The sequence below is a fragment of the Pseudonaja textilis genome, chromosome 8 (genome assembly GCF_049901715.1).
Source record: "Pseudonaja textilis isolate UNSWEBS1 chromosome 8, rPseTex1.2, whole genome shotgun sequence".
NCBI lineage: Eukaryota > Metazoa > Chordata > Lepidosauria > Squamata > Elapidae > Pseudonaja > Pseudonaja textilis.
Window position 1 is genome coordinate 30,083,497 of NC_141997.1, and position 23,718 is coordinate 30,107,214.

The following is a 23,718-nucleotide window of genomic DNA, read 5'->3' on the forward strand; positions in this document are numbered from 1 at the left end:
TGGTATCATTCCAAATGGTAGTTTGACTTTGAATGAGCCAGAAGAGGGGGAAAAATGACAGTTACAAAGTTTAGAAAGTGAAAGCAAGGAAAATGACAGCATGGAATATTCTCAGATTAAAAAGGCAGTTTGAACAACTACTTCAGTGTAGGAGCAAAGATGCTGTAGCATATGTTAGCCAGGCAGCCAGGATAAAGAACTCAAGTGCAGTCCTTCTACAATATGGCCGTATGCCAAATATATATCTGTATTTCACCAGACCACTGAAATACTGTATATTCTACTGAAATTCTGGAGATTGTAGAAATTCTGAAAGCCTTGAGCTAAATATAGAAAGTTTGCCAAAGACAATGCATTTCAGCAGTGATGGCAATTGAAGTAAACAATTTGATTTTCCAGTTCAGACCTGGGAACATTCCTGGAATACATTTAAACATATTACTCTTCTGGACCATTAACATTCTTCCAATGACGGCCTAGTACAGGGATCCCCAACCCCTGGTCCATGGACTGGCACCGACACAGGGCATGCCAGAAATTGCGCTGCGCAAAGAAGGGAAGCCCCATCCATGGGATGCAGGCAGCATGCGAAATCATACCCACTCCAGTCCGCGGAAAACCTCTCTACATGGAACCCGTCCCTGGTGCCCAAAAGTTTGGGGGCCCCTGGCCTAGTGTAATAAGTACAATTGCTAATAGTACCAATATACTTTTGAGAGGGTCTGTTTTATAAACAAGGCATTATCTTAGCTTTCAGGATAATAACTGTCTCAAAATAATGTATACGATTCATCAACGTTCTCCCTCCATAAACTTTAGTAGTGCGACCAATACACTCACACTGTATTCATGCCACAGCATCTTTTTTGTCATTATTCAGGTTGCTTTCTAATCTGCATCTCTCTTCTGTTTCCCCTTATTAACATTTTTATAAAGTTCTTGTTTATGTACCTTAACAAGCCAGGCAAGGAAGAAAATTAAGGTGATGAAATAGAAATAAGAGCGCCATCGGGGAAAACTGTCAATTGCTCGGTACATCAGAAAGACCCAACCTTCTTGAGATGCAGCTTCATAAACAGTAAATATGCTTGTTCCTGTAAATGGTAAAAGGAAAAAAAAAAGTTCCATACAAATTAAATGAATCATTTAAAAACAAGCATCATGTTCTCTTAACATCATTTGCCTATCTATGAAACACATTTCTGTGCCCCAGAAAAGCAAATGCATTTTCCCTCTACAATTCTTTTGGTAAGCTTTCATCTGATGTTCAAGAACAATTGTCACTATGTGATTTTATGGATATATATTAAAGTATCTGCAGGTGAATTAAAAATGCTTATTTATACTCATTTGCCTTTTTCTACAATTCGGGCATTTAAGCATGACTCATAGTAATAATAATAAATTATTAGAAAAAGGTAATATAATAATAATAAAATAAATAAAATAAAAAAGTTAAAAAAAATTCCCAGAATCAGCTAGAAAAAATAACAATGTTGTGATTTGCAAATTGAAGTTGAGTGATTACGGAGGTTGTACCAATAATTATAGGAGCCCTTGGAGCAATACCCAAAGGGCCTCCCAAATACATGGAAATTTTGAATTTATTAGACCTGAATATCCTGACTTGGCAAAAAAATATCCATATGTTACCTTAACAGCTGTTAGGTCCTTAGTTAGAACTTGAACTCTTAAATTTTTACCAGTCCCAGACTGTGAATCAAACTGAAGATTAAAACAACAACTACAACTACAACAACAACAATTGTTCTTTTGTGTTCCTCCTGCTTTGCTTGCACTCCCAAAGAAAACACCAATTCTGACATTCTAAAATTCAGGAAGTTATTAAGTTTTATACAATGTATGTGAAGTTTTATCTGCAAGGATATGGAAATGCATTCTATTTTTTTCAGTATTTTTTTAAAAACTATCCAGTCCAATTTAGATAACTAATATTGCCTGGTGATTTTTCATCCAAGTATTAACCAGGCCTGATTCTTCTGAGTGTTTCAAAACCAGTCAAATGTGGCTAAGTGCAGCTGTCTAGCTGGGCACAATTAACCTGACACTTTTTGTTTTGCTGCCGCAAAGGTTTAATGACTATTTATTTTATTTCTCATTTTTTTTTAAAACAAGAGCTAATATTTTTACTTTAATAACATCATAACTGCATTGTATATTGATTCAGAATATTTCACAGAATAATGTGGATTTCTTCAATAGTTCTATATATAAGGCAAAGGAATTCTGTGATTCAAAGTGGATGGGAAGCAACCGAAAAAGGCAAATCCAATGTTATCTTGGTTTCTTTGCATCATGCGCAGGCCACGCCCACCCCAGCTCCATGAAGGGGGAAAATGTTGCAATACATCACATGATGGCAACGTGATGCTGCAATTAAACCAATGCCTCTTTGATTTGCCATATAGTTAAGTTGCATCTTATTCTTTCAGTAATGAATTCAAGTATACAGTTGAAATGCACTCATTTTATCTTCCCAGTTTTTCTATAATAGCAATAGCAATAGCACTTAGACTTATATACCACTTCACAGTGCTTTACAGCCTTCTCTAAGCGGTTTACAGAGTCAGCATATTGCCCCCAACAATCTGGGTCCTCATTTTACTGACCTCAGAAGGAGGGAAGGCTGAGTCACCCTTGTGCTGGTGAAATTCGAACTGCCAAACTTTTAGCAGCCAGCAATCAGCAGAAATAGCCTGCAGTTCTGCATTCTAACCACTGTACCACCACATCTGAAACAGTATGATTCAGCCTTAGCTGTAGAGTTTTCTTTCATTTCTTTATTTATCACATTTCTACACTGCCCATCTCAGCTAAGAGACTGTGAAGTTTACAATAAAAAGATCAAAAAAGTATTACAAAAGATTAAATACAACCAATGTAAAAACAAAGTTAAATTTAAATACCAGCTTAAAAAAAGACAAAGGATGCACCCTCACTCCATTACCAGCCACTCCCATGTTCCATAACACTCTTCATCTCTTCATTTAGATGTAGACAAAGAGCCCTCAGGCTAAGGCATAAATGTATTGACTATTTGCATTCTTTTTTGGTTTGGGGAAATTCGTATAGGGAAAGCAAGCTATGTCTGGTTTAAAAAGCGGCAAACCATACATGTTTTACCAAAAGAACTCAATCTTTCCTAGATGATTGATAAAACGGCTGCCAACTCTTTGAACTGAACACAGAAATGGCTTAAAATGTCTTTAAACCATTTTAAAGAGGACCCATGCAAATGCCATATATATTAGACTGTGATTACCATATTAATCGTTGTGTTTTTAATTGCATGTGGAAGCTAGAATCTAAAAAGCATTTGTTTTTCACGTTTTTCCAGTATTTCTTTTCAATTATACTGCGCTGTGTATCTTTCTGCCTACAAATTATCACATAAGGTTTTTTTTTTTCTTTGATACCAGCCTCTTTAGAAATTCTGCTAAAAACTATAAAAATAAATGTCATTAGACTGACATTTGGAACATGAATGAATACTTCAGAATGAGATATATAATCTGAGTTGTTGAGATATTTAAAAAACAATTTGCTTGAGGGGTTGAATAGCTACATATCAGAATGTCAAATCAAAAGCATCTAAAACAGACTATTCTGACATTCTGGAAAATATTTTTTTTTTATAAATGTTGACATTTGCAAAACAGCATCCACTGTTTTGAAGCAGGATGTCTTGTGAATTAAGACTTTCTGCTTTCTATTTTATGTTTATTATGTCCCTTTATCTCCTTAAGGAAACTGATTCATGCTAAAAAAGAAGCAAACATCTTACAAACACCTATTGTGAAAGTGAGATATGCCTGTAATAATACCTTATATATTGCAATCTGTCCATCAGTTTTTTAACTTGGAATCCTTACGATGGAATGTATGGCCCTCAACTACTCCACAAGACTACCATATTATATAAGCAGAATTAATTATAGGAGGTTTTATTTCTGGCTATGTAGGCAGACGTGAAATGTCCAGGTTTTAATTATGATGTCAGAGAAATCAGGAAGGACTTTACTGAGCCCAGCAACCCTTCTCTGAGATGAAATTCAACAGCTGTTACATTACCAAAAAAAAGAGCAAAACTGTGGGGAGTGAGCACACGCACACACACACACACACACACAAACACACACACTCCTATGCATGTAGTATACAGATACATAGTTACATTTATAGATAGATAGAGACAGACAGACAGACACATATAAATACTGCGTGTAGGTGAGGAAGTCAGGCAGGCAGGCAGGCAGGCAGGCAGGAAGGAAGGAAGGAAGGAAGGAAGGAAGGGGGAGTGGAGGAGAGTTGGGTTTTTTCTGCATTCAAATTAAAACAAAAGCAGAAGTCAGTCTCCTTTGTACTGATGAGAAAGTCATTTTCTGTCAGAATATATTCATGAACTGGAATAGAGCATGGTAACAAGGTCAGCCAATGAATAGGCATAGCAACTAAGTCAGCCAATGAGGACTATTTGGAAACTGAAACTAGAAGTAGCCTAGGTGTGGCTTTATATTAACCTCTGCAGTTCTGCAGCTAAGTTAAGCTATGAGTCTGTCTATTGAAAATGAAACTGCTTCTCTCCTCTGCTGTGTGACTTGTTTACCTGCTGAATTAAAGTGAAACTGATGTCTGTTTCTGAGAATTTGAGTTGCTGTGCTGCTTGGAACCTGTAACCTGTAAACCATGTCTGCTTCTGTTTGAGTTTGCTCCATGTTGGGGAAATTTACAACTGGTATTGTAAAATTTACTTTATATGTTTATAAAGAAGTTAAATGAAGCCTCAGCCATCTGTGTACTTTTCTGGTGCTGAATTTACACTACAATACTCTGAACATTTTCAGATATAAACAATGGTCACTGCTACTTCTATTAAGGATTCTGTCAGAGAGAAAATATAGAGAAGCTTTGTTAAATCTATAATTAACTCCATCTTCCAGAAATCAGCCTACTGATTTCACTACTCCAAGCACTGGCATTGCGTGTCAAACTTGTGGCCCATGGGCTGGATGCATCATGTGCTGGCCCCGCCCCCACCTGGTTTAGCGAAGGGGGGAAAAATCCTGATACATCACATGACGCTGCCATGACAATGCGAGTTTGACACCCCTGCTGTAGAGTGACCTCTTATGAAGCCCTAGGGAACCTCAGTTAAGAAAGTCTGTTGTATACCAACACTGCTAGTGTGTTGAGGTTGTACATGCAAAAATGATGCAACCAACAGCATAAATAAATTTAGTTAGGTATCAATACAAAATTATCACCAATGCTCTAGTATTGATAGTGACATTTAAGAATCTAACATAGCAATATCAGCATCACATTCCTAAACAAAAATGTGGTAGTGGTGGGAGAAGTCAAAAGAATAGATTTAATGGATTATAGCTTTTTCCCACGAGTAAGTAAATGAATCAATAATAGTTAAGCACGCCAATGAGTTTCAAGCTTCACCAATCAGATGGAAGTGCATAATTTGAGGCAGAATCATATAACAGGACACCAAGCCAGACTAGTCAAGTAGCTCAAAATTTCCTTAACTCACATTTAGGAAAGTCCAAATGCCACATAAAACGTTGCTTGCAGCAACCAAAAAAGAAAAGTATAGAAGGAATCCATAATACTGTTATATAAGGAGTTGAAAAAGTGGATTTATATATTTATTCTTTGCCTTAAAATACCAGAACAGGCAAATTTGCCATCTGAACGACAACAAAAACAGAACAATGGCTTTTTAACAACAACAACAACAACAACAAATCTACAGCAGCAAGAGTACAATTTTTCATATTGCCTGATCTGCCCTTAAGCGGCTGTTCTGCTAATCTAGGTGTTCATGAAAATAACATTTGAGACATCATTTTTCTTTCCTCTCTCAATTTGAGTTGGCTGAGCACCTTGGGAGGTTCATTTAACAAACTAAAACACTGTTCAACAGGGAGGAGCTTAATTCTGATCAGATTCAAGCAGTGCTTCAATTCTGTGCTATGTAATTTTCAAACATACTTCACCCCTCTGGCCAATTTTCTTGCAAGCTGGTTATCCAGTAGCAATTGGCATCCATTGTCACATCATTTACAATTTGTGAATCTGTGGTGAAAAGTAAAAGAACAAGGGGCTTATTCCTATTTCTCATTTCTCAAAATGGCAAGAATTCTTGAAACGTTTAGTGTAGAGCTGAGAGAAACCGTGTTTATATTTAAATGTCCATGGAGATTCAAAACATGTTTATATTTGTATTATGTACCCTTACTTAAAAAATTAAACTAAGTTTTATCCAGCTGGCTCATCAAGGTGAAAAACAACATAAGCAGGGTCAAAATAAAGAACGATCTACTGTGGGGCAATAGAAAGAAATGCAACAAAGCACTCTTCGTTGTCATCTCATTTTATCTAGCTGAAGTACTGCACACCATCAATACAAAACAACTCAAAGAGAGATCATTAGTAATTGGGTCTCATCCTTATCAATTCTATGCACAGGTTCTGATTGATAGATCTATATGACAAGAAACAAAGATCCTTCAATGAAATTTATTTCAAGTTAAACACATTTCAGATAATCTTTCTTCAGAGGAGAATTTCTAACTATAATTCCCAGTTACAAGAGGCATTATTGTGACTTCCAACCACAGAGCATATTACAAGGCTAGACTTAGAAGCTAAGTCTGTCTGCATATCTATTTGGGTAATACATTTATATGATCTAAGTATGTTGTCTACAACAGTGGTTGCCAACCAGTGGGCCATGAGATAATTTTGGTGGGCCACAGAGAAATCTCACCCCCAGAGCACCCCCTAAAGCAATGAATCCAAGGCTGTGCTGCCCACACGCCCTGCGGGAACCCTCCCCGCCCACTCACTCCTTACCCAGCAAACTTGCCTATTAAGTTGCTATTTTTCCTTTTTCTGACCATCAGCTGTTCTGCTGTGCCGGGAGATTTAGATTAGCTAGGAAGCAGGAAATCGTTGCATTTAATCGTTGCATCTTGCTTTTAAGCACAGCCGAACCTCCCTTAGGACTGAAGGTTCTATTATTCAGGGCAGACTCACGGCAAGCAAATTTTATGTGACAGACTGAGCTAGCCAATGGCAGATAGATAGATCTCTGAATGAATCTGTGAGTCTATTTGAGCAACTCAATCTGCCTGCCTGCTTTGCCTGATTTTGGGTAAAAGTTGCTCTTTTTTAATTAAAAAAACCAATATTTATATAAATATTTATAATATTTACATACAAGCCATGCCCGCCAGTCACATGACCACCACGCCACACCCAAAAATTAGACCATGCCCAGAGAACCGGTTAGTGGTCCCTGGGATTTAAAATTATGAGTTTGGTGATCCCTGAGGTCCAAAAAGTTGGCGACCTCTGGTCTATAATACCAAGATTCACATCCCAATTGTCTCAAGACTGTTTCAGATACAATTAATAGGTCTACCTGCAGTACATAAATGAGGGACTCACAACAAGCATGACTGTTTTTGAAATGGTGGATTTGCTTTCATGGAACAAAGTTTTAAACATACTTATGGAAAATAAAGCTCATCTTTGGCTAGGCTTAAGAAAGAAAATATTAAATAAGCACAAAAAAGACTGTTTTTATCTTAATTGAAAATTATTTTAGGCAATAATCATAATTGAAAATGTATACATCTACATAGGTAGCCTTTGACTTTGACAACTTTGGGAGCCTGAAAAAGGCCTCAAACCCACCGAAAATCAGCTGTGAGGCGCAGTGCAGGTAAGAGGGTGGCAGGACGTGGGTGGGTGGGGATTGCACATGCATGTGTAGGATTTGTGGTGGGGCGCATTGCCTTCTAGGTGCTGGCACGCGAGCACGAGCACGCAAGCGCGCGCACAATTTTTGGCACAGGAGCCCAAAAAGGTTAGCCACCACTGCTCTATATCCTTTGGACTTAGTTTTCTGCTGCACAGATTTCAGGAAAAATATACTATTCTATGATACTTCCTATTCTGTAAATTAGCTATAAAATAAAACGAAACAACTCCTGACAAAGTCATTAGAAAAGAAAAGGAAAAAAATTCCAGGACAGAAGAATTTCAAGGAAGACAATTCTCATGAGTTATACTGTATAGAAGAAATTAGTAGAAAACAACTGCAGATTCACACAATCATACACACTGATTTGAGATAACAATGAAAAGCACAATCAATAACTGGGAAGAATAAAAAGGGGATCTGATTTTCTCATTTGCTGGAAAAATTAGCTTCAAAGCAGGAAAGATCAGAACATTTAATATAGGGAAAATGAGATAAATAAAAATCCCATCTTTTTCATTTATTTCAGGAAAGGGAGAGAGCTAGGTTATTTTCTGTATGTTCTGGGGAAGACCAACACAAATAGAAAGAATTATGTCCAAATAATAAGAACTATGCCCAAGACCCTTTAGCTAAATTTTAAACCTGAATTTATGATGTTCAATTATGAGCAAACAATAACACCAATATCAATTGACTGTTTTCATTGGAATTAGTTTTGACAAAAATAATTTTAACATATTGCAAAAAAAAACATATTATTTCCCCAATCATGGGTAGCTTCAACTTCTGGTAAAAAACCAACTTCCTCTTTCTCAAAATAACTTCTTTGCTGGGACATTCACCCTACTCAGACTGTACAACTTAACTTGTTACAAAACTACTCCATGTTATTTGTATCCACATTTGGATATTTGGATATTGTGGTTATTCTTTCTGCTGATAATGCTTGAAGCTGTTCTGGGTTTTCATTTTTGGATGGAAGTACAAAGGATCTTTGCTTACATCAAAGAACATTTTCTGTTTCAACCCAATAGGATTATGACAATATCACTTTGGCTTGAGGATCTCAGTTGTTTGGATATTTAAGAATGGGCAGTGTGTGTACAAAACTCTCTCTGTGTACAAAACTCTCTCTGTGTACAAAACTCACTCTATCTCTTGATGCACACACACACACACACACACACACACACACAAATAGAACAAAATCTCAGCTGGTGACTTGCCATATGCTACATCGAATAATCCAATTTGATGTGCTTAATAATTGCATAAACCGGTTCTCTGGCTCAGCTACTGCTGGATAATTGTAACCTACTATCGTAACACCTATGTGTGTTCAAATAGCACCAAGGACCCCCCCTAATTTTCTGTGATAGTTCTATATTGAGTATATCAACCTGAGTGACTATATCCCATATCCTAGGACCTTGAGTAAAGATGCCCCTCACTGGGATGAGGGCAATAAGGGGTAATTTTAATGCTTCCTTTGGATTTCCTTAATACTAATCTTGTTGCATGCGATTAAAAGAATAAAATGAGGCACAAATTTGATATAGCCTGAGAATGGGGTTAGCGATAACAGCAGCTAAGGGCTTAATTATAAGTCACACTTATAGATTTCCTAGTTTTCCTAGGAAATATCAATATATGCCTGCTGAGTTGGGATGGTATAATACAGAATAAATCCAGTTACTATATAAATCATGCTGACACAGTGTGGTTCATATCTTTATATTATCTAACATTAACAGATTAACAGAGTTGGAAGAGACCTTGTAGGTCTTCTAGTCCACCCCTCCACACACACACCAGAGGTGGTATTCAGCAGGTTCTGAGCAGTTCTGGAGAACTGGTAGTGGAAATTTTGAGTAGCTTGGAGAGCCAGTAAATACCACCTCTGGTTGGCCCCGCCCCATCTATTCTCTGCCTCCCGAGTCCTAGCTGATTGGCTGGGTCTTCTTTTGTTGCCCTGCACAGGAGAACGGAGCTGGAAAGCAGGTTAGTGGGGTGGGCAAGGAATGGGATTTTGCAGTATCCTTCCCCTGCCACACCCACCAAGCCACACCACACCCACCAAGCCATGCCCATAGACCTGGTAGTAAACATTTTTAAATCTCATCACTGCCCTACACCATTTCTGACAAAAGGCAGTCCAGGCGAATACATTCCTGTTTTGAAGGTAACATTTAAAATTTAAAACTGGTTTTTCAAACACATCAATATATACATTCAGCATCTATATACTACAAAAAACCCTCAATGCCTTTACTTGCCTGTTTGCCCCTCAAGTTAGTCCAAATTGCGTACTATGTCACAACATTTTTGAACCAAAGTACCTAAAATCTGCTATAAAAAAATATGGTCAGCTTGAAATTTAACGCTGGTCACATCAGACTGAATACCTTTCTCTCAAAGGATGACCTAACTGATCACAAAATTGTCTAGTTTATTTTACCTTAGCTTTTTCTCTAGAACGGCCTATTTTAAGTGCATCAGAGCCATTAGGTGGCGGTCGTGTTCTTTCTGCAAATAGGGGACAATAGCTCTGCCAGTTTCTAAAGAAAAGAAAAATAACTGGTTGAGCTCTTCATTCTTTTCCAATTTCTTTTGAAAAAAAAAAGTACTGTAAAAGAGAATCAAGGAACTTCCTCACCAGACAGTCAATAATGCCTAACTTGTGGGAAGCGTGCCTTTTTACAAAGCACCTATTTTAAATGACACTGGGACTCCATTCAGAGAAAACTGACCACACACACAGTCATTATCGTTCTGAAAGAGTGGCTGGTCTGGAAATCAACATTTACTGCCATAGGACATATGACTGATGGAAACTTCCAAATGTCATTTATGTTATTATTAGAAATCATGCTGGAGCTGCACGTTGTTTTTTTTTTAATACAGGATATAATGAGCCACACTGGGATGAGAGAAGATAGGGCAGAGCGGGTGTTGTCTGACGCCTGCCTTATCAATCTTCAGGAAAAATGAATCCACTTTCAAGGACTATTTCTCCTCTCTGTGTGTCTATAATTTCTTCTTTCTTATGAAGCAGTATGTTTAACTGCAAAATCCAGACTCTAAATAAGACACCAAAGACCATGCTAGCAACAAAATACATCACAAATTCTGTTTCTTCTGGAAGTTTTGTTTTCGATAGGGTACCAACAGAGCATGGTGACCATTGTAGAGGGAGAATTTTAAAATACAAACTCTTCCTCCATTCAATCCATTTCAAGCTGGACATAGCTCTACATAGAGCTTACAGCTACAGATTAACAGAGTTGAGAGGGACCTTGTAGGTCACCTAGTCCAACCCCCTGCCCAAGCAGGAGACCCTACATCATTGCTGACAAATGGCAGTCCAATCTCTTGTTGAAAGCTTCTAGTAATGAAGTTCCCACAACTTCTGAAGGCAACTTCTGTTCCATTGGTTGACTGTTCTCACTGTCAGGAAATTGCCCCTGCGTCTTTGCTTCTGCCCTAATACCTGCAATTCCTTTCCCAAGCTTCCATTTCTTATCAGACCACAGTCTTGTTTTAAGAATGGGAACTAATGCCTATCCTTTAACTAGTCTATAACCTAATTAACTTTAATTGGGTGAAATGGCGCATCATAGGTACTCAAATGGGGTAAACTTACAGAAGGCATCCAAAGTCTGGGACCCATGAGTTCCAAGGGAATGAAATTTGGGGACGTTGTGGCTGGTTCAATGCTGCTGGGCTGGGGCTGCTTAGTAGTCACATAACGCTCACTTTGAATGTTCCGTGACAGTTTCCCAGCCATTCTTGCAATCCCTCGCTCCCTCACCTACCCAATAGCAGCCACTTACCTGTCTGCTGGGAAGGGAAGGATGGGACAAACAAGGAGGAAGGAATCCTATCACAGCCTTCCAGACCCATGATGACCTTCCCAATGTGCCTTGACTAGTGCTGCGGCCTCTGCACACTCCACCAACCCATGCAACTTCTGTTAAGCACCCTCCCCAATCTGGCCCACTCCTCATGCACATTCCCCGATCAATGTGGCCTCTCTTGCGTACCTCCATGCATCTTGTCCAATGTGCCCTACCCTCCCTGTGCACAATTCCCTACCCATGCAGTACCTTTTGCGCACCCCCATGTCACCGATTCTGTGCGGCACCTTCTGCACACCCATGCATTCCCCCCATCCCCACTGCACACTCTACGCATTCTCCTTGATCCATGTGGCACTCCTTGCACACACCCCACAAACCTTCCCTTATCTACACTGCCCCCTATTCTTCTCTCTCCATCTCTTGGGCACCCCTATGAGCCCTTCCTTACCCACGCCACTCCCCTCACTCTGTACCCTCCCTGACCTGCATGGCACACTTCCAAGCACCTCCAGGTACTGTTCCCGTCCTGCACCACAGCCCTATCCAACTTCTCTGACCTATGTGGCATCTCTCACACCCTTCTGACCTCCGTACACCTTTCTTCATCTGTGTACTTTCCCAACCTACACCATTTGCGCACCTTCCCCAAGCCACACAGATCTTTTGCATACCCATGCAGCCTTCCTAACCTGACCTTTTGCACAATCCCACAAACCCCCTTCTTCCCTCTTCCACCCATAGTAGCTACTTTCTTGCCTGCTGGCTTTGAACTTTTAATTTCCTGCTGACTTCCCTATTGACTTTCTCATTAGCAAAGTAAATGAGAAAGCTGGCAGAAATTCTAGGAAGGAAGGAAGGAAGGAAGGGAGGGAGGGAGGGAGGGAGGGAGGGAGGGAGGGAGGAAGGAAGGAAGGAAGGAAGAAGGGGAGGCAGAGAGGGAAGGGACAAGATGCTCCCTGCCAGCTTCCTACAAGGAAACTTAATGGGGAAACTGGTAGGAAGTTGCTTCTGCTCCGACTGTTTTTTTTGTCCACTCTTAATCATTCTTTTTCTCTACTTAGGTAAGGAAATATCTCTGAAACCATAACCTAATGGGGTATGGGTTGTCTAGTACATTATAATATCATGGCTTGCAAGATAGTCTCAAGCTACATAGCACTAAGTAAATTTAGTAGCAAGCGGTAGAAATGCAAAACACCACTCAGAGCCGGGAGATGGGAGGTGAAAAACTGTGAAAAATAAGTAAATAGTAAATAAATAAGTACATCAATAAATAAAATACAAATACAAATAAAACAAAACAAAACTGGCAGTCCATCGTCCTGTAGGACAGCTTGTTGAACCACTGCTTTGAAAGTTCACAGCTTCCAAATAAGTTGTGTAGGAGGATTGCTACATACTATTAATTAAGAGAGACCTGAGAATCAAGGCACAGCAACCATCTGCCAGTTGAAAAGCTGAAACACCCTTGCTGGATCTTCATTTTTTAAGTGAAACCGTCCTCAACATATCAAGCTTGCGGGGAGGAAAAACTGCTTAAAAGGGCAAACTTGACATAATGCTATCTCCAAGTAGCTGGTGGGTCTTTAAAAAAATGGTTCTGATTTGGAACATGAGGTGGTAGAGGGAAAGAAAGGGCAACATGTATTGATTTATCAATGCAAATCCCAGGCTCCCTCAGGCTACTGTAGAGTCTGGAAAGGAAAATAAGATGTACCTGTAACAATTGCTCCAAAGAACAGTTAAAAATCTACGTTTGAAAAGAGCCATGAAAGGAAAGAGATATATATCTTCGAGCATAGCATGATACTAATTAATTTCCCACAATCAATGACAGCTTATGATTTCTAAAAATAAATTTAAATCTAACTTGGACTAGGGGTAGACAATTTGATGCTTCCAGATGTTCCAACATCTTTTGTAAATGCTTTATACTGCTTTGGTAAGACTACACCTGGAATACTGTGTTTGATACCATGATAGTGTTGTGGTTTGCTGGCAGTCGGTGCAGCTGGCAGTGGAATAGGACAGTGGGAAGAATTGAGGCCAGTCAGGGAGTCTGGAGAGGACTTAGATGAGGGTCCTGCGTCCAATGCAGAGATGGGGTCAGGACCATCTGGAGTGGGGTGCTTTCGGAGTCTGGAAGCAGCAAGGCAGAGGACCCAGGGGAGCCTGTTCCCAGTGCGCGTGTGCACAGAGCTGCTAGAAGGCAAGAGGAGTTGAAACAAAAGGGGTGACTCGGGAGTAAGGCTGGGAGGTGAGTGCCCCTCCTATAAGGTATACAGGTCAGGCCAAGATGATGAAACCTTTGCAGGAAGCAAAGTAGTTCGATTGGTTCAGAGTCATCCCTGAAGCTCTTTGTACTTCGGTTGGTTTCTTTTCTAGTTCATTTGATACTTCTGTTTTTGGCAGCACTTCACAGAACTGAAAGGTGTGTGCTTATCTCGGGGGACTGTTTGAGGTTAATTCCAGCTGGGAATGAAAACAATTCCCAGCATTGCAATAAAATAAGTCTTGTTTTTAAAATAAGTCTGTGCCTAATCACAGTTTAGGAAGCCTGGGTCAGAACAGATAGAAAAGGGACTCCAGAAAGGGTGCAGAGAAGAAAGTCAAAAATGTATAGGAGGCTGGAGGCTAAAACCTATGATAAACGGTTGCAGGATTTGGGTATGTCTAGTCTAGTACGAAAAAGGACTAGGGGTGGCATGATAGCATTTTGAATATTTGAGGGGATGTCACAGAGAAGAGGTGATCAACTTATTCTCCAAAAGCATGTGAGTGCAGAAAAATGTCAGCTGCCATTTTATGCTTGTTTGTGCTTCACTACTGGGTGGTGACAGATTGCTGTGAACTATGGGGAAAAGTATTGAAGGCGAGAATGCTTCGGGAAATGAAATTTAGTGCTGTATCTTCTCAAGATGCTGCCTCAAGGTCACCCAGCTGGAAGAAGGAGAGGGACGCACATCAAATTATGTTTACTCTGTCCATTAGGGAAACATCTTGGCTGAACTGGATTGGTTGCACTGGGAGGAGCAATGAGAGACAGTTAAGGGAGGGGAAAATAGAACTTAGGGATTTTGGTGAGAGATTTTCAGTTCTGGCTTTACACTACTGCAATACATTGATCTTAAACTATGCCTTTCTCAGGAAATGGAGTCAAGGATCATTTTTATTTAGAGGTTTACGTTATGACAGGTCTGACAGACAAGTAGTAAGAGATGGAAATTTATTAAAAAGAGATCTAACCTAGAATAAGGATAAATATTCTGACAGCAAGAACGATTAATAGGTAGAATAGCTTGCCACCAAAAGTTGTGGGTGCTCCATTGCTGGAGGTTTTTAAGAAGGGGCTGGACAGCTATTTGTCTGGTATGGTATAGGGTCGTGATGGAGAACCTATGGCACGTGTGCCACAGGTGGCACGCAGAGCCATTTGTGCCGGCATGCGAGCTGCCGGCAAATTTACTTTACTGCACATGTGCATGTCTCACAGCTGATTTTCGGCCAGTTTGAGGCCTTTTTCGGCCTTCCAAAGGCTTGAGGAAGGCTTCTGCAGGCTTTGCAGGCCGAAAACTAGCCCCGTTTTGTCACTTCCTATTTTTTTGAAAATACCAGAAGTGACAAAACAGGGCTAGTTTTCGGCCTGCAAAGCCTGCAGAAGCCTCTGGGAGGCCGAAAATCAGCTGTGAGGTGCAGTGCAGGTAAGGGGGTGGAGGGTGTGTGTGTGTGGCTGGGTGAGTGGGGATTGCATGTGCATACATAGGGGGCATGAGGAGCGCGCATTGCGTTCTGGGTGCTGGCACGCGAGCACAAGCATGCAAGCGCGTGCACAATTTTTGGCACAGGAGCCCAAAAAGGTTAGCCACCACTGGTATAGGATCTCCTGCATGATCAGGGGATTGGATTAGAAAATTGCCAAGATCTCTTCCAACTCTGTTATTCTGCATTCTGATGATGGCATGCGGGAGATGCAATGTTTGGGAGAATGTTTTAAGGGTATCAAGATGTTATTTATGGTATTATTATTGCATTGGTTTATCCTGATTGTTATTTTTACATTAACTGAGTATGAATAAACACCTGTGAAATAAATACAAATATTCATAAATTTAAATATTTATCATCTAATCACCAAATTAGATGCAAATATTTGCCGTATTTTATAGCCTCTGTTTTCCTGTGTTTGAGCAACATGGTGCAAGTTATCACTGGACTTTTATTCTCATTCATATTTTGTGTCAGTGTACATTCTTTCTTTTTAAAATAGTATTTTAACAGGAGATTGGAAAAAAATAAGAGTAAAAAGAGATGAAAATATAATTGTGGATGGGAGAGGTTTTCTTTCAATAAGCAAAAAAATAGTCAATAAATTTTTGTTCATGCAAATATTCCTTTGTGCATTATATCTAATCTGGCAGTTTAGAAAAGAAAAGTATTTAGTGAACTGAAGAACTACTCACACTTTTCATAGTGCGCCATCTGGGTTTTTCACTTAGAATACTAGGGAATGTAAAATATGAGGGCATTTTTCTCTAACTACTTCGCACAGCACCTATGCTACATGGGGAGAGGAAAAAAAATGCTCCAAACCATAAATTGCTTATTTTGTACCACCCGCTACTCAAGGGATTAAAAAAGGAAGAAAAAGAATAATGAATGTAATAATGAAAAAAAAAAACAACCCAACATTTTTCAAGTGACAGAGGGAGAAGAGACAAAACCAGTGCTGTGCAATGTACGAAAAGTGGTTATCAGTGGTTTTCATAACAGAAAAAGGCTCTTTGTTTTTATTTTAATAAACATTTACAGAATAACGGAATAAGAGAGTTGGGAGGGGAATTGTAAGTCTTCCAGCCTAAACCCCTGCTCAAGCAGGAGGTCAGACAAATGGCTGTCCAGTCTTTTCTTAAAAGTCTCCAGTGATGGAGCACCTACAACTTCTGAAGGCAAGCTGTTCCGCTGGTTAATTGTTTTCACTGTCAGGAAATTTCTCTTTAGCTTCAGGTTGCTTCCCTCCTTGAATATTTTCCATCCTTTGCTTTTTGTCTTGCCTTCTGGTGCTTTGGAAAACAGGTTGACATCTTGTTTTGTGGCAGCTGCTCAAATATTGGAACACTGCTATCATGTTGCCCCTAAGTAGGGGTGGGATTCAAATTTCTTAACAACCGGTTCTGTGGGTGTGGCCTAATTTGTAGGCTTGGCCTGGTGGTCATGTGACTGGGTGGGCGTGGCTTGCTGACTGGGCATGGCTTAGTGGTCATTGACTGGGTGGGCATGGCTTGTATGTAAACATTATAAATATTTATGTAAATATTGAATTTTTTATTAAAAAAGAGCAACTTTTACCCAAAAGCAGGCAAAGCAGGCAGGCAGATTGAGTTGCTCACAGAATCACAGATTCATTTAGAGATCTATAATTCTGCAATCTGCTACCTGAGTCTGTCACATAAAATTTGTTAGCAAGCAAACTCACAAAATTAACTTAAAACACACCATGTATGTAAATATTGAATTTTTTATAAAAAAAGAGCAACTTTTACCCAAAAGCAGGCAAAGCAGACAGGCAGATTGAGTTGCTCACAGAATCACAGATTCAGTTAGAGATCTATGATTCTGCAATCTGCTACCTGAGTCTGCACTGAAAAATAGAAGCTTCAGTCCTAAGGAAGGCTAGCTCTGCTTTTAGATTAACTAGAAAGCAAGAAATCCAACGATTTCCTGCTTTCTAGCTAATTTAAATCTCCTGGCACAACAGAACAGCTGATGATTGGGGAACAAAAAAGAAAAACTGCAAACATAGGCAAGTTGGATGGCACGTATGCCAGGTAAGGAGTGAGCAGGTGGGGCGGGGCCAGCCAGTGGCATGATTTGCTGGTTCTCCGAACTGAACAGAATCCTAACAACCAGTTCTACAGAACCGGACCGACCAGGTAGAATTCCACCCCTGCCCCTAATTCATCTTTTCACTAGACTAATTCATCTTTTCACATACCTAATCCCTGCAAAGGTTCTTCATATGCCTTCACCCTCTAATCATCCTTGCTGTTCTTCTCTGCACTCTTTCTAGAGTCTCAACATCTTTTTTATATTGTAGTGACCAAAACTGGATGCAGTATTCCAAGTGTGGCCTTACTGTGCCAGTTGTTTTCCAATTCATTCTTCCCAGTTCTTGTGAGAGGCAACCCATCCCTTGCCAGAAGCCTTTCATGTAGGTAGTGCAGACCAGTCTAGGAATCAGAAGTTCTTTTGGTGGCACCAATCCTTAAGCCAGTGGTTCATTTCTAAAATCTTCTGTCCCCTCATTTGATATTGACCTTTTGTTGGAAATGCAGATGAAAACACCACTTGTGCTCCTAACTCCTTAGCTTGCCAAGCTGCTCATAGTCTTTTGGTATTGTTTTCAGGTTCATTGTCTTTGTCGCTCGTTCCCACATGAAGGAGAAGAAAGGGACAGTAATCCATGGGCTTGATTATTTTAGTAAGGTTCTCAACCACATCATTGATTTTTGCTCCAGATAGACAATGTAACACCCAAAATTGATTGCCCAGTCCACAGATGACTGATTCTGTTCCTCTAAGAAGCAAATTTCCTATCACCAATACTCACTTTTTTTTTCTTGGCAAAATCTGGGCTGCTTTTCTTCCCATCACAGGAACACTTGATGGTGCCCTTTCTCCAGGTGTCTGCATGCTTTCTTCCGGGGAAGGCAATGAAATCGATTGTTCAGCCCTAGTGGGATTGCTCTGGACTTGACTGAAGTAGACAGCATGGGCATTGCTCTTGGTTGTTGTTTTCTTCTATGAGTAGCATGTTTCTATTGGTCTATCTCTAAAGGTTTGTGTACAGGTTCATTTCTTGTAGTAGCTGTTTGTTTCTTATTATGTTGAATTTGGGTAGAGTCTTCTCGCTTAGTTTGGAGTTTCTCATTTTGTTGAGTCGAGTCTCAGAGTGACTAGAGTTGCCTCTAGACCCTTTACTTTTTCTTCCAGGAATTCATTTAGTCTACATTTGGTATATGTGTAATTTGGGTCCTCCATGGTCGTAAGCACATACATGGAACATATTTTGGAAATCACAACAGTGTCCGTGTCTCTTTTTCCATTACTATGTTTCTTTTTGCTAGTTCCTTTAAGGATTAAAAATTTGAAGAGTTTACAAAATGTACAAAAAATGTACAAGATTTTTCCAGTTTTTTTTTTAAAAAAAAATCAAAATTTAAAAATTCTAAAAGTTCATTTAAAAATTTAACACTTTTCAATTTTTAAGATTTATTTAAAATTTCTAAAGGATTTTTTTCAAAAAAATAAATAAATTTGGAGGCTCTTCTAAAAATTAAAATATTCAAACATTTTCAAAATTCCCCAAAATAGAATAAGTGCTTAAATGTGTGCTACCACTTAGGCCTGCATCGCTTCTACTCAGCTGGCCTCCAATTACACCAAGCTCTGCACTACTGCTGTTCAACTGGCCTTTGGCAGCCTCAATGCCTATCCCAGAATCTCCGGGCTCTTGGGCTGGGTTGCCAGGCTGCCTCTCAGCTGGGCCGCTGGGCCATTGGGCCACCTCTCAGCTGGGGAACCGCTTGGGAGAACAGCTAGCCTCGTATCAGCCTCTTGGCATGGCAGCCTCTCAAATGCTGCGTCATTGTTTTGGTGGCATTTTCCTCCTTCCCTCCCCCTTACTTTTATTTATATCAGCTATGAATAATTTCCAAGGCTGTCAACAATTAAACAAGATTCATTGTGACTAAATGTAAAGTTATAAACACTAGAAGGCAGAAAAATATTCAGAAGATTAAAATAATCAGTAGAAAGCTTGGCAAATTCATCTTGTTCCCCAGAAGAAAACAAATGCCAGGCCAATTTCTATTATAGGGAACATCAAAGTGCCACCAGATGTGTACAAGAGGATGTGTCATAAAGTAACATTTACATATTGCATATATTACAAGCACTTAAAAGATATGTGTGTGTGTGTGTGTGTGTGTGTGTATTCTAATAGATCATTTCCTGAAACATTGCTGGGGATTTAGATAATTCTTAAAGCTAATGTAATTTAAAAGACAAACATCCATGACTTTAATTCCCAATATATGATTTGACTCCACAGAGTAAGATTTGACTACCTATGTCCGATGATACCTAATATGGATGAAATTGGTCATATGCTACCTTCTAGTGGTCAAGATAACTAAAAATACCACATAGAACATGTCCAAATAGGCTCATATAAGACCCTACTTCAGAGTATAATTTGGTCTCTTTACTTTGTCTAGTTTGTCTAATACTTGCCCGAGGCTAGATACCAACAGATAAAATTCTCATCTAGTTCTGATCAGTTCTAGAAGGAGGTCCCAAAGGATTGTAGGCTTGTTTTCATTACCCAAGTTCTACAAATCTAATTATCACTAGAACACTCCGGACTTGCATTCTAAAGTAATGATTGATTATTATTTTATTGAATATTTTAAGTGTTTATGTAAGCCAAGACATCACAATATATAAATAGCCATGGAATGACTAAAGCAAAGAAATATTTCAAATGAAAGGTGCTTATCTTGAAAGGATCAAGATTCATTAGGCAAGGCAGAAAAAGCTTGGTTAGCACAATAAAAAATGGAATGGGCATTACTGATTAATGTGTGAATCAACAGGATGTTTGTGAGAGGAATTTTAAGAGTATCAAGTAGGTTTCCAAGATTTCGCAGTTGTGGTCATTAGAAAGACATTAAAAAAATGTCAGTTTTTCAGTGAATTATTTTAACTCCCTTGACTCATAATAGAAAAATAACTTTTATCATGAAACAATCCTACTGTTCACATACCTACAGCTTCATTTTATTATCACACAGAGGTTTTATGCTTGTTTCTCTGAGAAAATTAAAATACAGTATGCTTCTTGATTGTCCATTTAAAACTCTACTATAATGTATTTTTAGTCAGCTCATCTGTAATACTTCTCAATCCAAAAAAGTTTGATTGTTCTTCTTTGCTTTAGACAAAGAACCCAGCATAATTAAGTCTTCTAACACATTCACGATTTCATCAGTAAAGTTAATTAAGAGCTTGGGTATAAAAGTGCACTTATTTCACATTTTCATGTGACTAATATTCTGATTCCTCATAATTTCTGGCCCTCCCCTAGCCAAGCTAATTATGTGGAGAGCCATTCAATGCTCTGTCACTGTTTCGCACATCTGCTTAGAAGCTGGCTTTTTGATGACAAGGATCTTTGTTTAACAATTCTTCTTAATTGGTACTAGTGATTGCTACGGTCTTGTGAATCCCATTATTCTGGAAGCAAACTAGTGCTTTATTTTCAAATATAATCTAAAACTTTATTTTTATTTAAAATATTTTATATACTTGCTGACATTAACATCCTGAGTCCTAGTGGCAGGGCAAGTCATGTTTCAAGGTAAGATTTATACTTAAGAATCTAGAAATAAAACAGAACAAAACTTCTGTTCTGCAACCACTGTATTGTATAAATTGAGGATCTTTGGGTCAGGAAATAAATTTGTTACACTTATTCTGTGCATATAAATTCATACACATACAGTCATAATACTCATACTTTGAAATACACTAATTATAGAATATAATTCTTTACTAGCCAAGTGTGATTAGACATACAAAGAATCTGTTCCCGTATGTAAGCTCCCAATGTACATAAAATCATACTCATTTGATCATACTTGAAATTAATTTTATTTATTTATATCCCACATTTATTATTTTACAAATAACTCAAGGCAACAAACATATCCAACACAAATGCGTTCTTTGTCCTAACTATACTTTTCTTTAGGGTAGCTTTCCTAGTCTGATGTCCTGAGGTCTGATGTAGGAATTCTACAAATCTTTTTCATAGTGCCAGTGGCAAGACTTGTCCAAGAAGCTAGTATTTATTTAAGGAAAGTACCATATGGAGAAAGACACCGAAAACATTCACTACCTTATTTACCATAGTCAGGCATCAAAGTTTGTATTTTTAAAAATAATTCATTTATGTCAATTTCAATGAAGGGATATACTGTAAGCCTATTCCCATAATGCAACATTTAAATGAGGATTAAAACTAGGATAAAAATATTTACCCATTTGTATGTATATATTGCCTTTCATGTGAGAAGTTGTGTTAGGCCCGACTCCTACCAAAATCACTTGACATTTTCCCTTCAGCTAAACACTGAGAATTTGAACACATCTGATGTAAATTTGCCTTCATCCATGAAATAAAATCTACATGCAATCGACATGGATAAACCGTCTATTCATGTCAATGTTATTCTTCAACTAGATTATAGAAGCAAACTGTTTGCTATACTAAGCAGGAAAATTTGAAGGATGTTTAATTTGGGGACATTATACATTTTGACACCCCAATTTCAACAATATTAAAATACTAGAAATACACTGAACTTAAAATCAATAGGTGTAGTGATGGATGTCACTATCAAATAGAAATCTGAATGCAAAAGAGCTTTAGAAAAATTCATGTAATTCACTGCTGTGTTTCATTATATGTCAATCAGAAACATTCAGTGACTGCATTCTTACTATTTTAAAAGTCTGATAGAGTTTAGCTTATGTTATCCACTGTAAATAGAGGTAGTCCTCAAGTTAAGACCACAACTGAGCCCAAAATTTATGTTGCTAAGTGAAACATTTATTGAGTTTTGTCTCATTTTATGACTTTTCTTGCCATGGTTGTTAGATGAATCATTGCATTTGTTAAGTTAGTAATATGGTTATTAAGTGAATCTGGATTCAGCATTGCTTTGCTTGTCAGAAGGTCGCAAAATCTGATCACCTAACCCCAGGACACAGCAACCATCATAAATATGAACCAGTTGCCAAGCATCTGAATTTTAATCATGTGACCATGGGGATGTTGCAATGGACATAAGTGTGAAAAATGGTCATGTCACTTTTTTCAGATTTGTGTGGTTGAAAAGAAGAAAATGTAACTGATATGGTAACACCAGGGGAAAGCAGAAGACAGAAAATTGGAGAAGATCACAAAATGTCAACATCTGAAAACTTGAAGCTTTTCAGATTTTGAAGCTGAAAAACTTGAAGTTGAAAGTTTATGACATAAACAGGCCCTAGTAATCCCCAGTGGTTATTGGCATAACTGGATGCCATACAGATTTTTTTAGAAGGCACTTAAAAAATCTGGGCATTGACAAAATTTCATTTACAAAAGGCTGCACTTACACCAGTACATTATGGCACCCGAGGTTCTTGGAAAGAACTCAATACATATAAAAGTCAGTACAAGCTAAAGAACTGGCAGCTGTAATTTGACATTGCTGTGAACAGATAATAATAATATAGTGGGTTTTTTTTTTAAGTATCATCCATAAGGAACCCACAGATACAACATAGCAAACAGTCTTGAACGCAATGTGGGACATTGTGTTCATTTTTTTATTATGCTCTCTCACTCTTTCTGTCTCTCCTGGCCTCTCTTGTTAATTATAGCTAATATCTTGCCCAGCTGGAATCTTTGCAGAGAACAAGACTCAATTAATCAAGGAAAATGGGTAATTTTCACATAGAATTTTGTGCGCTCACACTTAAAATGCAAATCTGAAGAACATTTTTTTTAACAGAGATACCAGAATCTAGAGATACCAGGCAGGTACCCAGACATTGCCAGATGTTTCTTGTAGTGGATTTTATTTCTATTCTATAGGACAGCCTTGAGCGAAGATGGATGAGAATTTTGGAGTATATTCCTCAACACATCTGGTGTGTGCGTGTGTGTGTGTGTGTGAAGCGGGGAGACATATTGCTAGTGCTGTAGAATATCAATAGATGTTTATTTTAAAGGTTAATCATCAAGGAAATGGGAATGCATTTTTCTTTTCAAAAAATTATGTACCACATTTCAGAAAATACTGCTAGTTTTTAAAGTTGTGGCAATGTAAAAGAATGCTACCCTTCTCATTCATGCTATATGCGAATAATTTCCACACACAAGGAATGCTTATTCTACCACATAATATGAGTGAAAATAGGGATAAGTCTGAAATATGTTGTTTC

General features: G+C 38.6%; 1 protein-coding gene across 4 annotated transcripts in view; it reads right to left on the reverse strand.

Annotated features, from left to right (window-relative positions):
• The window catches only part of NALCN (sodium leak channel, non-selective), a 222,852-nt gene that overhangs the window by 114,519 nt on the left and 84,615 nt on the right, over positions 1 to 23,718 (reverse strand). For all 4 annotated transcript variants that reach the window (XM_087937920.1, XM_087937918.1, XM_026708401.2 and 1 more), the window contains one exon: positions 952 to 1,094. In XM_087937920.1, coding sequence (XP_087794046.1) covers positions 952 to 1,094 — 143 coding nt within the window. The remainder of the gene's footprint in view (positions 1 to 951; positions 1,095 to 23,718) is intronic.